The sequence below is a fragment of the Coturnix japonica genome, chromosome 4 (genome assembly GCF_054131305.1).
Source record: "Coturnix japonica strain WE chromosome 4, WE-NBRP24, whole genome shotgun sequence".
In the NCBI taxonomy this organism is placed as follows: domain Eukaryota; kingdom Metazoa; phylum Chordata; class Aves; order Galliformes; family Phasianidae; genus Coturnix; species Coturnix japonica.
Genome location: NC_140666.1, coordinates 27,881,604 through 27,899,685, shown reverse-complemented (window position 1 = coordinate 27,899,685; position 18,082 = coordinate 27,881,604). Strand labels below are relative to the sequence as shown.

Sequence of the window (18,082 nt, the reverse complement as noted above, 5' to 3'; positions counted from 1 at the left end):
TTGTGGCTTAATGGTGCTTCCTAAGAAGTCTGGTTTACCACTGAAGCAATTTGGGCAGTTTATTTATTTATTTATTTATTAGTGCAGGCCTGATTCCTTGCAAGAAACAAGTGCTGACAGACATATCACAAGGGTGCAACTATGAAGCACTTGTTAAACTTCCTTACAGACTGTATTACAGATGGGCTCCCTGTCATCATCAGGAAGAAAAACAGAAACAAATCTTAACTGTTATGTAAAAGATATAGCACAAACAGTGACAGTTTTCTAGATTAATATATTTTCCCTACTGTGAGGTAGGACTACATGTAGTAAAGCACTTCAGGTAGACAGGCAAAGCCCTTTTTTGTTTTTTTAGAGATAGTCACTAAACTCTTCCACCACACCAATGACAGGAGCTAGAGCCAGAATCAACACTGAACTTCAACATATCCAAGATGCAAAGTTCATTTGTTAGTCCAGAGAATAACGTTCTTCTGCCTGCCACAAGACTCCTGAAAAGAAGTTCTATTTAAATACGGCTAGAGTTTAACCAGATCCCACTGTTTTTCCATTTTATGCAATGGTCATACCTAAAATTGAGAATGGCACGTTAGTCTCAGACTGAAACATTCAAATTAGTGCTGTACTTTACACTTCAGCGTAGAACACTTCAACTTAGCTGCTGGTTGATCAGAAGTTACTGAAAAGTTTTCCCGCTTGTTTACATCCCATTATAAGCTGGTCCTCCACCACCTTCGGGCACTACCCAGTTAATGTTCTGACTTGGGTCTTTAATATCACATGTTTTGCAGTGGACACAGTTCTGAGCGTTTATCTGCAGTCTTGATCCTTCTCCTGTTTCCAGAGGGACATATTCATAAACTCCTGGGAAAAACACAAGTCCGTGTCACTTGCATGTAAGATCAAACACATTGCAAGCATAAGGACAGAAGTATATTAGAAGTGTCACTGAATAGCTTTCTTCTATGTTTACCAACTGTTTTGTCATGAAAATATTTTTAACAACATAAATTTGAAGACTGCCCCTTGAACCCTCTTCTAGGAAGAGGACAGGAATAGAATACTTGGAGTTTTTATTCTTTTAAGCTTGCAAAAAGTCTCTCACACTTTGTTTTTATTACCTACCTGCTGGGCAAAACCTTTGTTCTGGTCCATCAAATACAGCCAGATTCCTGCTCACAGGGATGCTGTCATCTTTCAGAGTCAAATGAGCAGGCTGGTCATGTTCATGATTCGTACCGCTTAAAGCCACAGATGACAGGAGATCAAAACTGATTTTTCCATCAGGCTTTGGGTATTCAATAGGTGTGCAGTCTTTGGCTGGCTTGAGCTGAGCAAAATCTGGTCCTAATACATTATTAACAAATAAGAGTCAGTGTAGAATTACTGTAATATGCAGTCAATCTTGAACAATTTAATCTAGCTTTTTTGACTTCTCTCATTATCAGAATGAACTATTTCTTAAGAAGTTGTCCTGTTCAAGAGATGCACCTATGCCAAAGCGGAATGCTGCTTTAATGCCTTTGTGTACATGATGCGCTGCTAGGTAGTATAACAAGTCTGCTTCACTGATTAGCCACTGATTTCTAGAGTCCTTGCCACCTGACCACAAATGCTCTAGCTTCAACTAAAATCAGAAGACACTGACACATGCATCTTCTTTCAGGAAATAATGAAATTACCTGGATGTTTCAATGTCCACGGTTCCTTTCCTCTGAGTAGCCAATAAAATATACCTGTGTAAATCATTCCTCCATACACACCAAGCACGCTATGGCAGGATGGTCGGATGTTTCTAACTGAGTACAACTCTTTCCAGACCCAGGACTTTTTCAGGTTCTCTTCATATTCTTGCACATCAAGTCCTACAGCAGGACATTACTTGTTAGGTATCTGAAGTACGTAAAGGCTATCCTTAAAATACAAAACGATTGTTGAATGAAGACAGTCGTTAACAATGAAGGGAGCAAAAATCACAACTGCGAATTAGTAAGGTAGGAGTATCCTAAACTGTATTTCAACCTCTTGAAGAGACTTATTTGTTGGCAGCAGTAAGCAAGTATCTACTCTGGAGCAGATGGCTAAGTTACAGCTAAATTATTGGTGGTTTAACTGAACACAAGGTAATCCCATATGACAGTACAGTGATCTTACCTATCGTCTTTGACTGGAGGTTTTCATTGGTTAATTGGCTAAAGATAGCTTCAGAAGCCAACATGCCACTTTTCATTGCAGTATGCGTCCCTTTAATCTTAGGCACATTCATGAGTCCTGGGCTGCAACCAATTAACAATCCACCTGGGAAAGTGAGCTTGGGTATTGACTGGAAAGGAAAAAAGAAAGTAAGCGTGTTTTCTGATTGACTTTGAAGTAAATATAGCATTCTGGCAAACTGACATGAGACTCAACTGTCCGTTACCCTTGGATGCGTACTGCCTACAGATGTACTATAGTCACTCAATTTTTTGCATGTCAAGCCGATAAGAATGCAGCCACCACAGTAGATCTGAGTATAGAGTAACTACATTTGTTCTCTCCTTATACTCTCTTTCCAGTTGCTAGGTCTGTAACAAGACTGGCTACTGTCATCCACAGATATCACATTCCACCTTCAAGTGAATTTTGTTTTAAATTACACTTGTGCTTCCATTTTTTCCATACAGTCTCACCTTACAGTATATTACACACCGCTATCTTTGTTCTATTTCACAAATCTCTGTTAAACTGCATAGTGCCCTCTCTCCTAAAATGTGTTATTTGAGAGAAGTTGCTCAGCAGCCAACAAATCTACATTTTAGTGCTAAACCATTTTCTTACTCCTGTTCAACAAGTAGCACGATGTCACTGAGTGACAAGTATCACATGTATTTATTAATATACATTTATCTTCCTGTACTAACTACCAAAAAAAAGTATCCCCTGGAATTCAAGATAATCTGAAATAACTGCTGCTTTTCTTCTGCTTGTTTTGTCAGTATCTGTTCACTATTTAACCAGGGCAACCCACTTTTGAATATCCAAACAGTGGTCACTAAAATGGCAGTCCCTTGCGTCTTGGGCAATTAGTCGAATCAAAGACATTAATTTGGTTCTACTTCTCACACCAATTTATTTTGAAGACTAAAGAACATGAGATAAGGTTGTAGAGAACAGACAAAGAAATCATCTTACATCAGTAGAGATGTTATAGATCTATTTGATGCAATGCTGTCATCAAAATGAAAAGTGGAGCTACTTTATATAAGGGAATCTTCCTGTAGTCCAGTGATGTAAATGAGTCAGACTGCTACAGTTATCAAAGCAACATATGCAAAAGAAGAGTTACTCTTTTAAAAATGTTCAGTGATTTTTAGTAAAAAAGTGACTCATCTCTCAGTTTTCCTTGGTTTTTTTGAGTGCATATATTAAAAAAATTACATATATAGAGGTATAATTTATACATACATATATTTATATTTTATATTATAAAACTACTTAAAAATATAACTTCATGAACAAATAGACAACTATAAGAAGTCATGAAGTTAAACTTGCTGTTGTATTAGGAGCAGTGCAATGTAAGGGATGTGTTGGTTTAAGTCCAGAAAAGATGTCCAACAATTTGGAGACAGAGAAGCAAAAGAGCTACACTGCCTGTAACTCAGCCCAAACAATGGCTGTGAGTGACAATAAAAATAACTCCTCCTGTATGTTTTAAGCACTGTAAGGAGCAGCAAGTGAAGACTGAATCTGAATACTTAATCTAAGCCAGAAATTCAATAGTGACTCTCTGTGATGGAGAAATGAGTGCACTGGAAAGAGTAGCCTTCATTCTGAGATAAGCTAGTGACAACTGCAGCTACCGTGAACCAATTACCAAGAACACAACACAACATACTTCCAGTTCAGACTGCAGAGCAGATTGACTGAACATGTTATTGCAAGCATGATCAGTGAGTTACTTCACGAACTCACATGACTCAGCCCCAGGCATTCACACTTGCATCAAAGGTCCAAAAGATTACACCAATCTTGAAGTTTTACTTGTATTGCAAAAGCTGCCTTACACCACATTTATATTAAAGAAGGAATTCAAAATAAAAGGAAAGTCAAAGCTGTCAGAGAACAGAGGGAAACAGCCCCATAAATTGACTAGAGATTGCAAACAGTCTAGCTACTGTCACTGACTTAAGGGTCAAGCATGCAAAAGAATACGCAATTATGAAAATCCCACCACCCTCCACTCACTCAATAAAGCAGAACTGTAAGTGGTGCCTCCTTCTGCCCCAGGTTTCCAAGCAAAATGAAGAATCATCTGTAGCTCTTTCACATTTGCTTGCAACACAGACCCCATGAACAAAATAGAAAGTGAAGTGACTGTGTCAGAAGGCTGCTAGTATTGCAGAATTGAAGTCTAGCAAATCACAGCAGCTGCCTCCAGCAAGATAATGTGTTTCTAACATTTCCCTACAGCATGCAATCTGAATATGCAGCACTACAAACACGGCTATCAAGATCTGAAAGTAAATAACTTCATTAAACATTTACCTGGAGACCACCTTCATTCAGTGCTCTGGCACCATAAGCAATCCTTTTTCCACCCTCCAAAGTAGGTTCTACAGTAGGATGGTGCTTCCACCTCTGAAACTCCCTAAATGGATTCAAATAGGGATTTTGATAATCTAAGCCAACCTTAAAAAGAAGCGTAACATTAATGAAAATGAATTATGACATTTCAAAAAAGTTAGGAAAAGAAAACAACCATGTATTAGCACATCAACTACTTATGTTATTCTACACTGAACCAACCTTAGGATCTTCATACTTAAAGCACTGCCAAAAACAGGACAGTGCCAAGCAAATCTGATAACTTGCTGCCATAAGACTATGACCTACCTAAAACCTGAAGAACTGAGGTGTGTAACTGCATTGTAACCACCTTCCACCTGCCTTTGAAATAAATCAGTGAAATTAAATTAAATGTGGTTTAATGGGTAGGATAAGTAGGAAAACTAGTTGCAAATTTGTGTTTTAAAAACTGCCCTAGACAAGCTGAGAGAAGGAGTAATCAGTTACTTCTAGATAGTTACCTCCTCACACTCATATACTGAAAATAGCTCACATCATCTAGCTCAGTCAATTATTTCCCATTAGCTGAGCACTGGGGAAAGAGTGATGAAGAAAATGGGAAGGGACATGCATTTTACTCATTTGAGAACTTGTTCAAAGGTATACACATTTCCCATCTCTAACATATTCATAGAAAAATATAAGTTGTTGAATTTTTCTCTTTTGTCCAGAGGAATGACTTCCAGATCCTCCAAGTTTTATTTGACAAAAGTCAGCAAAATGCACTATAAGTCAGAATCCAACAGTACCCTGATTTCTCTATCTGCTCACTGCTCTCAGAGGACTATTTGCATCTACTTTCATTACTGAGCTTCATGAAAATACAGTGTAGTAACCAGTACAACAATCAGCCTAGACTGACATGTCAGCTTCAAAAGGCAAAAAGCGACCCAATTTTGACATTTCCTATCTTTAAAATGTTTCACAAAAATTTTGCAAGCACAGATTTGATAAATCATTTTTTTTTTTTATGGCTTTAGCAAAATTTGTAACTTTAAAAAAAAAAAAAACAAAAAAACTATTTTTAAGTTCTCCATTTCATCCTTAACAGAAGACACTAGGCCTAAAGGTATATTAATATGACAAATTAATCCTGTCTTAAACAGGACTAAGTGCACTCAAAATTGAGGAGATACTAAATCTGGTCTGTTGCCGTTCTTGTGTTTTCATCGCCATATTAAAACAGAGAGAATGTATAAAAATGAAGATTGAACAACAACAAACACATGAGAGAAAATACAACTTCACATACCACAAATCCAAGGGCAACTAAAGGTTCACCCTCATTTAAGTGATAAAGAAAGGATCCTCCATAGGTATGTCTGTCTAAAGGCCAGCCTACGGTATGTTCTACTCTTCCTGGTTTCCATTTCTTTTCATCAATGGTCCATAACTGAAATGAAGATCACCAAAAATTATTTTATACTGTAAAGCAACAGGCTTTCAATAGCATAAATGACTAACACACAAGTAAGTGATGAGGGAAAAAAATCCTGCATAAACTAATTTACTGCTAAGACCAAATTATAAACTCATTCAACTAAAGGCCAGAGAACAAATAAATACTTTTTCGGGCTACCATTTACAAATTTGACAGCACTTCTCTTCCTTGAAAAGCTGCATGTTAGAAAACATGACTGAGTATTATACCCAAAAATCTCATTCAACTACAATTGGATTCTTTTAATGAGAGACTTTTTCTACAAAAATACCTTTTTTTTCATATGATTCACTACAATTCCTCACAAGATTTTCAAAGTCAGGCTTAAACACATGGCTGAATTGATTTAAATGTTGCTGTCCAACTAATTGCCCTCTCCCCTCTTTCCTGCACATTTCCATTACTCATTTAACCCACAGCGTACTCACAGAAGCATTTTCATGCTCTCACTAACAGTCAATTTTCTTCTAACTTCTCAAAACATCTCTTCAGTATGAAGCCCTATGTCAAAAGTAATCTAATGATTAAGGGGGAATGGAACTACTCCTTCCAGCAGCTCAGTGCCATTAGAGCACTTCAAGCACAGAGGATACACATATGTGGATGTTTCAGTTTGGATTAAAGGGCACATTTTAAGCAGGGCTCCTGGTTACCCCAACCTTCTGTACTTTAGTTCTCATTACAGAAGACATGAACTGAATTCCTTTCAGATGAAATTCAACTCCAAGACAGGCTCCAGAAGCCCATCTAAAGCATTCCAGTCACAAAACAGTACTCAGTTCACAGGACTCAGATAGAGCTAGTCCAAAGTAAAAATAACCCTCAGATGTGCATAGCATGGATATTGGCTCATCAGCATAATTTTATTTCACTTTATAGCTCCACTCCTATTGGAATATTTATCAAAGAGGACAGCTATACTGAAAGCAGTCTTATCTGTACAGTAACTTTAACAACTTAGATATGAGAAATTTTAATGAAGACTACGTCACTTTGTAAGATCATTTACCAATTGTCTATTTTCTACCGAAATCAAAAATAATTACTTAGGAAACAGTTTGTAGTTGGAAGCACATGCCTAAAGAATTAAACCATATGTTATAGTCAAACAATAAACAGATCAACATACCCTAAACAAACTGGTATTTTTCATGACTAACGTTTCCTGAACATAAAAGACTTGAAAAATGAAACCCAATCCCTGATTTTACAGGCCCAGTGAAAGAACTGCCATGGGTTGGAAGGCAAAAAGTAAGTGGGAAAGCTCATCCAGATGTATTTTAGAGAGCACAACTCATCTGAAACAGCACTTTCCTTTCTAACAAATACACAAGAAAATCATACAACCATTCTTCCTATTCTCAGATATTAAAATACCCTAAAATCCTCTTATTCACTAGGAATACTGAAAAGCAGATTTCACAAATGAGAAGGATTTTAAAGAAGTGAAAATGGATTTATAGATACCTCTAGGTAAAAAGAGAAATGGCAGCTGAAACAGACATTCAGTTAAGACGTTCAGAGAACGCTATCAGCTTCAAAACTGCAAAGCCTTTGACATCTGAAACTGTTGCTCAAATCATTGCAATGACTTACACAAAGTAGCTTGAATACAAACTACATTGTATCTTGACAGTACTTTCCTTTACCATTAAAATAATGCAGATCATACCTCTTTCAACCCAATGCCATAGCTCTGGGCTTGGCAATTCTCCCTAAGGTTGTATTTCGTGTATAGTTGTTTGGCTAGATGTCCATGACAGCCTTCAGCAAAGACAGTGACCTTCGCATGGAGTTCCAAGCCTCGTTCAAAAGTAGCCTGCAAAAATAGAGCATCTCGTAAGCAGTTACAACTGTGTTACAACAAACTCCCAGGAAGAAAATTGAGAGTAATAACGTAATTTTACAATATTCTGTGGTCCTGACCAGAGTCGACAAACCACTGCAAGCTATGGCTCTTGTACAGTTGTATTTTACAGCCATCTATAATACAGTTCAACCTTGCAAGGGAGTTCCAGTAGAACAGCACTACACTGAATCACTACTCTGCATTGGAAAAGATTCTCGTACCAGATCAGCTTGCTCACACCATGCAGAGGAACACCAACAGAACAAAAACTTAACCTCTAACTTCACTTTTATTAGACTAGAATAGGCTAGTAGATTAATTTTGCATTTTAAGGATACTAGATTCTAAATATATATTATCTAAATACTAATTATGCATTCTTACCTTCCTTGTTTTTTGTTTGATTGGTGTTGACTACAAGATGAAACTATAATTGTTAACCACAGGCTCTGTACAAACACATTGGAGGTAATTTTGCTTTGAAGATTATGCAAACTCTATTTATCTGAATCTTAATGCCCAGGAAGTACTATGAATTGACAGGTAAAACACTTGAATACTCAGTTTATTATGGCTGCATCTTAATTACATACAAATTAATCAATTTAACATGCAATATTATTTTCATAGATACCTTCTACAAGAATGAGTGGCAATAAAAGAAATTTAGAACTAAATTAAAAAGAAAAAAAAAAAGCATATTTCCTCTTGAATTAAACCTAAACTATCTTTTGTTACTGTGGCATATTACTTGCACCTCCTACTGGAGGAAACGTATACCTGGAAATTGTATGTTTATATTCACTGTGGGAGACAGACAACATTATACTAATAAAAATATATCACATCTCCCCACCACCACTTCCTCCCCCATTGCTTTTTTTCCCCTCTTAAAACAAGGATGAGTCTTTTCTTCTCAATCCCTGTCTTAAATGAGAAAAATAGCCCGAATTTTTATATGAAAGTAAATACTTCTCTGAAGCATTATGTAAATAAGTAAGAGACTTCATCTAAGAAAGAATATGGGGAAAAAAACCCTACAAAATCTTGTGTCCAGAATTTCTGTAGCCTCATAACTGTGCAAAAATTGAGCTACTGTGAGGTACTGAACTCTCCCTGTGTATTGCACAAGGAGAAAACATGCTTACCACAGGTAATGGATTGCACTAAAAATCAGCTGAAGTCTGATACTGAGGACAGAGGGTCATGTTTTGTGCTGGTTGAACAGCTGCTGCATCCAAAGGTATAAAGACTGAGCACGCACCTTGTCCCAGCAAAGCAGACAGACTGTCAACAAATGTGGCTGCAGTTGTATGGAAGAAAATAAATCAGCCAGGAGTATGCTTTCTTACACATTGGTAGCTACCAGCTGGACAACAGCTTCTGTTCCACCTTTAGACCATTTTTCTAAGTGTTTCTGGAATTCTTTCCTTTGTTTCCTGATCTCTTCTATACCAAAGCAGCCTTTCAGACTTTCCTTCAAGCCATCCACAGCCAAACCTCCTTTTTTCAAAGGCTTTTTCTACTCATCTCAGAAGGAATTTACAATGTTCCAAGACCAAATCTTTCTTGTGTAATTAATCAATTTTATATAGAAAAGAAAAAAAGGCACAGAATTTTTAATTTTTCTTAGTCTGCCGTGAGATCACTGACACCATTAGAAGCAGATACATCACAACCACAAAAATCAGATCTCTAATTAGGGAAAACATTGCTACTTACTTTAGGTGCTCCGTCCTTTTGAATGCCTACATCGTTAGTTGCTATTCCTTTCACACTACCATCTTCATGAAAAAGAACCTTTGGAAATATTTAAACAAAAGCAACAACAAAAAAGCATTTAAATGATCTATCATCCACTCACAAGATCTAATACACAATTTCTTAACACCAAGTCTAGCACCAATTAGACAGTGGAAACATTGTCTAATGGTACAACTTGGAAGACAAAGTACTTATTAATGTACTTTATGATCTGTTTTGCTGGAACTGGGCTAGGGAATTCAGTCACTGAATGTTGTGACTGTACAAATTCTGTGAATGTACAAATAACATGGGGTGCAGCAAAGGGGGTTCCAATATGCATCTTGTATATATGCTGATGCCATTATTACCTCAGCAGCTGCATATCCTGGATACAGCTCCACACCCAAAGCTTCTGCTTGTTCACCCAACCATCTCACAAAGTGTCCCAGACGTACTATGTAATTCCCGTGATTAACCATTGGAAGTCCTAGGCGAGAAACAAATAAATACACAAACAAACCTGAAACAGAACACTAAGCAAGATAACAAGCTATATGCATCTGATGTTATATCTTCTTCTACAACTACTATCTTCAAAATAATACCAGTGTTATTACACAGATCCAAACACTGCAAGCGATTCTCCATACACTCATAATGCTACACTGAATCAAAATTGTTTAAGGCACAAAAAAATTAAAAAGAAAACTGAAAAGACAGTACAAATAGCTCCTCCCCAAACTTTACCTGGCAGAATTGGTACTGGAATTCTAGATTTCTTTGTTAAAATCCCAAACTTGTCTTCAGTTACGGGAGTATGAAGTGGAGCCTACATAAAAAAGGAGAACAGAAACAGGGCCGCAAGTTGTTTTTAGAGCCAATTAGAACAACAAAATAATCCAACACAGCAAAGCAAAAAAACTCTTATTGCTTGTGCCTTGCAAGATCAACATATTTTATCCAATACTATGCAACACAAAATTTAGTTGAATGGATGAATTTATTACATACTAGTAATGTGCTTGGATGTTCATACATACCCCCCGCTCCTTCCAGTCTGGAAAGAGCTCTTCTAAGGATCGTGGCTCAAGACAAGCACCAGACAGGGTATGTGCACCAATCTGAGATGCCTTTTCCACCAGACAGACACGTATTTCTTTGCCATGCTCAGCAGCTAACTGTTTGAGACGAATAGCAGCAGAAAGACCTGCAGGGCCTCCTCCAACAATGACAACATCAGCTTCCTCTGCAAATCTTTCCATGTTCACCCCTTTAATAGGAAAAAAAGGATAATTAGATAAACCAAACACCAATTTCTTCCAGCCTATTTCTGCTAAACCTTGTTTAGCGATACTGGGGCCGCTGGGTATCTGAGAAGTATTACCTGTCGTAAAAGGTGGCTATATTTACTATTTTTAACAGAATCCCTTCAGTACTTGGAACAGTGCACAAGGACATTAGCCTTTCAGTACAACAGTAGCTCTTTTTAAGTTGTAAGAAAACAAGCCATGAAAAACAATCTCTATGCACTGTTAATACTAGGAAGTTAATTAGGGGCCCAGCTGGCTAGCTGCACCTGAGACACCCAGTGAAATTCTAGGGAAGGGAGAAGGAACTCTGAAAGATCCTTAGTCAGATCAAATTCCTTTATTTTACACTGATTAATCAGAGTCTGTTCTGGAAGTGAAACCACTAAAACTGATAAATGCAGAGACTGGAATGCCTAGAGATAAATATTCATCTCATTTTCCCAAACTCTTACAGTAAATGTAACTGAGAAGTCGAACACATACATACACAACAAAATTAACCTTTACTGTGATAGTCACTAATGCTAAAGTTGATCATGGATTTTCTTGAAATACCTAGGATTGGATTTAATCTAGTCTCATTTCAAAGCAATAAAGACACTCACAAGACAGTAAGCATAACATTTCATTTGGAATATAAATACTGTGCTTAACATGATTTCTGTTAAAAGGAAAAACTGCAACAAATTTCAGTGCTACTAAAGCTCAATCATAATATAAGTTTTTAAAATGCATTTTTTCCCACTAACCTTCCCATCGTTTGTCCTTGTCCCGAGGATGAATGGTATAATGCGTGGTTATGCGAGGCACAGTGGCAGCGGATGCCCATCCTGCTACGTGCAGTGAGGGAAGGCAGTCTCTCTTTAGGAACTTTAGAGCATGAAAGCACTGACGTGCTGGTAAAAGAGAAAACAGGTTTGCCAAAACAGTCCTATTTGAAAACTTGTCATTTTTCCCAGCGCAAGCAGTACAACAAACATGATAGTCCCTCCCCACCCCAAAAGTCTGCCAGAATAGGAGGAATCATAAACACAGATTCCTAGATTTTTAGCAGTTCAGGTCAGCTGTCCAGGCTCTGTCCTCTCCCAGTGCCCCCACCCTGGCAAAATGAGAAGCTGATAAACTGAAACAACCTTGACTCTGCACAGCACTGCTCAACAACAATTAAAACACTGGTGTGTTATTAACACTGGTTTTTTTCCTAAAACCAAAACATTACAGCTGAAACCATGATAGGTGATTAGAAGGCCAACAAAAGCATCTCTTATCACAGTCCTGCACAGAAAGAGGCAGGACACATCAAGTAACAAGCACTAGCTGTGATTAATTCTTAACGTGAATTCTGTACACAGCCAAGAACGCTTAAGAGCTATAACCCTGTTTTCTCACAACACTCAAGCATTCTTTGCCTGCAACTGGAAGCTGTGTGGTGTGGCTGACACATCTAAAGGGATGAGACACCATTCAGAGACCTAGACAAGTTTGAGCAGCAGTCCCAGGTAAACCTCAGGAATCATAGAAAGGCCTGGGTTGAAAGTGATCTCATGGATCATCAAGTTCCAACCCCTTCCACAGTCTCAATAAGTCCAAGCGCAGTCTTGCACTTGGTCATGGCAACCTTCCACTGTCAGTACAAGATGGGGAATGTAAGGATGGAGCACAACCATGCCAAAAAGGACTTGGGAGTACTAGTGGATGGCAGCCTGGACATGAGTCAGCAATGTGCCCTCACAGCACACAAAGCCAAATGTATTCTGGGTTGCATTAAAAGAAGTATGGCCAGCAGGGCAAGGGAGGCAATCCTTCCTGTCTACTTTATACTGGTGAGACCTTGCCTGTTGTACTGCATATGGAATCCTTGATGCAGAAGAAATAAGGATCTCTTGGAGCTCATCCAGAGGAAGGCCACAAAAATGATCCCAAAGACAGAACATCTCTCCTGCAAGGACATGCTGAGAGAGCTGGGAGCATTCAACATGGAGAAGAGAAGGCCTTGGGGAGACCTGAGACTGGCTTTTCAGTATCTAAAGGGGCTATGAGAAGGAAGAGGACAGATTCTTTAGCAAGGTCTGTCATGACAGGACAAGGGAAAAGAGTTGCAAACTAAAAGAGTGAATGTTTAGATTGGATATAAGTTAGAAGTTTTTTAACAGCAAGAGTGGTAAGACACTGGGACAGTTGCCCAGAGAGGTGGTAGGTGCCCCATCACCGGAGACATTTAAGGTCAGGCTGGATGGGACTCAGAGCAACCTGATCTAACTGTAGATGCCCCTATTTGCCGCAGAGAAGTTGGATTAGATGACCTTTAAGGGTTTGTTCCAACACAAAAGAAGCAGTACGTTCTGTAAGTACAATGACACCTGTAAACGTATGAAAACACAACCACAGAACGGTATGGGTTGGAAGGGACATCAAAACCCACCCAGCTCCAACTCCCCACTGAGCAAAACGTTGTTTTTCCTTCTATTCATATGCTTCTTTTAAGAACTATAAGGCCACAGTGATGCCTCCCCAGAGCCTTTTCATCTCCGTGCTGAACAAGTTCCCCCATCCTGTCACCACAGGATGCCTAGCTTAACTTCTGACGTGCAAGCAGAGCTGACGGCACTCAGAGCTGCGCGGCACAGCTAAAGGACACACGGCGCTACCCAGTTCCGGACAGCCTGACAGCTGGGAGCCGAGGAGCGGGCAGGCAGCCGGCTGCAGCACGGCTCGTTACCGCACTACAGGCCTCTCGGACGTTCCGCTCTCCCACCGTTCCTTCACTGAGCGGGACGCGGCGCCCACCCGGAGCCCCCAGAGCCACCGGCCGGACACGGGAACAGCGCCGGTAGCTGCGAAGCGGCGACCTTTGCTCTCATTCCGCACCACCGCCAGCCCCACCGCGCCGTGCAGCCCTAGAACCGGCTCCCCGCAAGCGAACCGCTACGTTACCTCGGCTGGAGAACGGACAGCGGGCAAACAACATGGCAGCAGCACACAAACAAACTCCTTAACCCCAACACCGCGGGCATCTGCCCCTGTCCCCCCCGCACACGCGCACTATACGACGCTGGCCCCGCCCCTGGAGGCGAACTACCGCTCCCGACGTGCCGCGGCTGTCGCGGGGCAGGCCGGGATCGGGGCGGTGCGGCTCGTAGCGCGGGCGATGGCTGAGGCGGCCCCGCCGAGCGGTGAGCGGGGCAGCGGGACATCGCACGGCACCGCGCCTCGGCGGGACCGCAGCGGTAGCGAGGGAGCGGCGCCGGCCGGAGTCCCGCAGTTGGAGGAGGTGGAGATGCAGATCGGCGACGTGAGTGAACGCCGAGCGGGCGGGAGGAGGTGGGACATGGAGATTTTGGAAAGGGTCCAGAGGAGGGCCACAAAGATGATCAGGGCGCTGGAGCACCTCCCCTATGAGGACAGGCTGAGGGAGTTGGGTTTGTTCAGCCTGGAGAAGGTTGCGAGGTGACCTCATTGCAGCCTTTCAATACCTGAAAGGAACTTACACCCAGGAAGGGAGTAAACTCTTTGAAAAGGCTGATAATAGCAGGACTAGGGGAAATGGTTTTAAGTTAAAAGAGGGAAGATTTAGGTTGGATGTTAGGGGGAAGTTCTTTACTAGGAGAGTGGTTAGGCCCTGGAGCAGGCTGCCCAGGGAGGTTGTGGATGCCCCGTCCTTGGAGGTGTTCAAGACCAGGTTGGACGGGGCCCTGGGCAACCTGATCTAGTAAAGGTGTATGTTTGGTGGCCCTGCCAGGCAGGGGGGTTGGAACTACATGATCCTTGAGGTCTCTTCCAACCCGGGTCATTCTGTGATTCTGTGGGATGTGGGACCGCCCGGGCTCGTGTTTCTACCTGTCTGTTTGTGTCGCTGCCCTCAGGCCGCCTTCTCGCTGAGCCGCGTCCTGCAGGCGACCAGCGCCGTGTCGGCGCAGGTGGAGGCGCTGGCGGCCCGATGCTCCGAGAACGCGCGATGCCTGCGGACGTGGCGGGGCCTGCTCAAGGAGGGCTACGACTCCCTGAAGCCCAGCGAGTGAGACGCCGTGGGGTTTGCAGCCCTTTCAAGGTGCCTGATTGCTGGATGTCTTCATGAGAACTTGCAGACACTGCACAGACTCCAGCCTTCTTCTGCATATGCTCTTTCATTATGGAAAGGATGGGATCATGTGGCAGATTGTGGCTTATTTACAAGCTTTGGTTAATGCCCCTGTCCCAGATGTTATTATTTTAAGCAATATTGTGATATATTTCTGTGAGGCTGCATTTTTGTTTTATAAGAAGTTTTATTACTGTCAACAATTTTACACTATTTTCTATTGTACTAAAGTGCCTAATAGTGGTCCACACATCTCAGCAGTGTTTACTGTTGGGCTGAACTGTTGTGAAGCACAAGAAAAAGCTTCCATCGGTTAGGACAGAACCTGTGAAGTGTATTCTCCCATCTCGGGGAAGAACTTTTATTGTACTTGATGCTGTTTTATGTCTTGCCTTAAGCAGTTACTAGTTAATTAGTTTAGTGCTGTTAACAAAGCCTTTTGGTCTGGAAGATCACTTTTCTGTAATGAGTATCTATACTGAAACTGTTGTGCCTTTACCACAGCTGTAAGGTGGGAAATACTAAAATACAAGAGGAAGATGCAGCGGAATGTAGCTGTATTCCAAATCAGCCAAATTTTCCTTGGTAAGGCTATTTTAAAGAGAAGCTGTAGTTTTGTTACCAAAGCAATAAAGTTCTTATAGCAAATTTTGAACTGATGGATATTCTTGAATTACTCATAGAAATGAAGATGACATTGAGGTATATTTAAAGTCAACTTAAGAGGAAATGAGGAATATTGAAAAGGACAGACATCCTATTGAAAGCAGGGAAGCAGCTTTCTGAACGAGCCTTAGATTACTCGAGCCCTCTCAAATTGAGTTCTGAGGCCGGGTTAAAGGTAATCTACATTGCAGGATTCCACACAGCTGCTTTTTTTCTTCATTTTATTTCCAGTAACTCAAAATGCTGCTAAACAACTTGGAACAGAAGTCATTTTGTTCAATGGACAATATTTTATTTTGATTGAACGTACAGTAGATACTGAACTTTTGATTTCAAGATAATCCAAAGTTCTGTAAACAACTGAAGTGTGAGTCACACTAACATTAATTCTACTTCTTACATTATTAAGAAGTTAAGTGCAAACATCAGAAATATCTTTTAACTTCATTTTAAAAAGCTTCAAAACACCAATACAAAAGAATTTATTTTACCTTCTTGGGCTACCAGGCCATTGGGCTGTGAATGTGGTACTAAAAGAACAAAATCATAGTAATTCTTAAGGGAAGAGATCTTAGGTTGTGTATGCAAACGAACTGCCTCTACATCTATCCTTACACCTTTTTTCTGGGGTACAGAGGTTTGTTGCAGATGGATAAAATTATTGTGCTGTTCTAACATAGGGAAGAAAAGTGCAGCCTAAAAAGTGTTGAACTGTGGTGTTCCTTTTTTTTTTTTTTTAGCCATAAATACATCTATTCAGGTATTCAAGGAGATTGAAATGTACATGTGATAACACTTAAGACTGACAGTCATCTATTTGGCACTCTCCTGTTATTCAGTATACAGAGATAGTTAAAGGCTGTTGAAGTGCATAAGGTGTTGGGAGCTATATAGCTCATAACGAAATGGTGAGGAAAAGAACAGCATTGGGATAATGGGGTACTCAGTTTGGCCTTCCTAAGTCTTCTGAAGGGAGAGATTTCCTGTAGTTAACAGCTGGAGGACACACCGTTGAGAAACGCATTTAAACCAAAAAAATCTGATTCTTTTTCTTGAATTAGAGCAGTTGTATGGGTGAAACAGAATAATGTTTCCACCTTTTTGACCTTGAAAAATATAATAAATTCATCTAGTTATGAAAGCATTTTCTTAGTGCTATTCCCTAAAGCTTTTAAGAGCTGCCTAAAAAGTCTGCCACTCAGAAATTCTGAGAGGAGTTTGTTTTTAAAGATGGAACCAGTTGACTCTGAAAAAGAAAACAGCTGTTGAAATGTCTTTTTTCTTTTAATTATAAAAAGTTTATTGAAAATAGCCTTTTCCTCCCCCCCAAATATAGATAATTTTGGAACATTCTGATTTCAATATGAGATGTTTTAAATGTCACTTCATTTATTTTTTTATTTTTCCCCCCATACTCCTGGCTTGTTGGAGGAAAAAAAAAGAAGAGCTTGACTTCTCATTCTGAACTAGAATGAGGTATCAAAATAGTAGGAAGTGTCGCAAGGTGGAAATAATACTTCATATATTGGCTCTACCTGCAAGCAGCCACACTATGCTTCTTCCTGCTTAAAGTTCTGGTGCACAGGAGTCCAGGCATCATACCTCCCTCCCTTGTTATTGTTGGAAAGCAGCAACTCCACAGGTGTGAAGCTAACAGTGCAGATGTCGCTGTGAAGATTCCAAACATATTTACGTGTATGAATTTAGTCTTGTTGACTGTGTAGTGACAGAGGCATCAGAGGAGTCTGTACAAAGCATAGGCTTAGTTAGCTTTGGTGTGATTTCATGCGTTGGCCACATCTCTACCCAAATGAAGGATGGGCCATAAGCTTTCTGACTGCCTTTGCTTCTCTTGGATCTTCTTTGCCTGTAGTTGTACCAAAACTGGTGAATCATTTCTTTGAAGGGTCGTGTTGTCAGAGTGTAGAGAAGAGGATTCAGAGCACTGTTTATTGGCAAGATAAAAATCACTACCCAAGATGTTATGGTACCTTGGGGAGACAAAAAGAGAGAAAGCTGTAGTGGGCATTATGATTTTGCTGCATTATGAACGCACTCCTATTGACGCCTCTAACATTATCTACAGTTTTGGAAACAAGCAGATGCATATTTCAAAACCTATTGCAGTGCATCCCCCTCAGAAAAGAAACGAGATTTAAAACTTCTGTAATCTGAGACAACTTGTGTGTGCATCTATGAAGATAAATAAGCATATAGTTCATTATAGTGATATAATTCAAAACTGTAAGGTGAAAATAATATGAAAATGGTAATACAAGAAGGATGGTGATAAATATCCAAAAGGTTATCTATAGGAAAAACTCACCAGTATGGAAGCCTTCGATCCGGCTGGAAAACACTGAAGCAATCTCCACAGAGGA

The 18,082-nt window shown here is 40.2% G+C and overlaps 3 protein-coding genes across 7 annotated transcripts in view; 1 reads left to right on the top strand and 2 right to left on the bottom strand.

Annotated features, from left to right (window-relative positions):
• Positions 1 to 49: 49 nt before the first annotated feature.
• On the bottom strand, positions 50 to 13,976 carry ETFDH (electron transfer flavoprotein dehydrogenase). 3 transcript variants are annotated; one of them, XR_014945729.1, is made up of 13 exons: positions 13,892 to 13,976; positions 11,707 to 11,853; positions 10,688 to 10,917; positions 10,395 to 10,476; positions 10,016 to 10,134; positions 9,624 to 9,701; positions 7,725 to 7,871; positions 5,864 to 6,004; positions 4,531 to 4,674; positions 2,158 to 2,326; positions 1,686 to 1,917; positions 1,129 to 1,350; positions 50 to 867 (listed from the first exon to the last, which is right to left on the bottom strand). XR_014945729.1 is itself a non-coding variant. In XM_015860877.3 (13 exons), the coding sequence occupies exons 1-13, from the start codon at positions 13,923 to 13,925 to the stop codon at positions 704 to 706; spliced, it is 1,860 nt and encodes a 619-aa protein (XP_015716363.1). In that variant the 5' UTR covers positions 13,926 to 13,976; the 3' UTR covers positions 50 to 703. The 3 variants fall into 3 exon arrangements, 1 of the variants encoding a protein (XP_015716363.1); XR_014945730.1 differs by having other exon boundaries at positions 1,686 to 1,868; positions 4,531 to 4,633; XM_015860877.3 differs by having other exon boundaries at positions 1,686 to 1,868.
• Positions 13,977 to 14,057: 81 nt separating this feature from the next.
• Positions 14,058 to 15,690, top strand: C4H4orf46 (chromosome 4 C4orf46 homolog). Its single transcript, XM_085546411.1, has 2 exons — positions 14,058 to 14,249; positions 14,821 to 15,690. Exons 1-2 carry the CDS (start codon positions 14,106 to 14,108, stop codon positions 14,974 to 14,976), a joined length of 300 nt encoding a protein of 99 aa, XP_085402537.1. The 5' UTR covers positions 14,058 to 14,105; the 3' UTR covers positions 14,977 to 15,690.
• A 281-nt stretch (positions 15,691 to 15,971) lies between these two features.
• RXFP1 (relaxin family peptide receptor 1) overlaps positions 15,972 to 18,082 on the bottom strand; it is a 42,389-nt gene continuing 40,278 nt past the window's right edge. For all 3 annotated transcript variants that reach the window (XM_015860873.3, XM_015860876.3, XM_015860875.3), the window contains exon 18: positions 15,972 to 17,692. In XM_015860873.3, the coding sequence (XP_015716359.1) occupies positions 17,391 to 17,692 (302 nt within the window). In that variant the 3' untranslated portion in view covers positions 15,972 to 17,390. The remainder of the gene's footprint in view (positions 17,693 to 18,082) is intronic.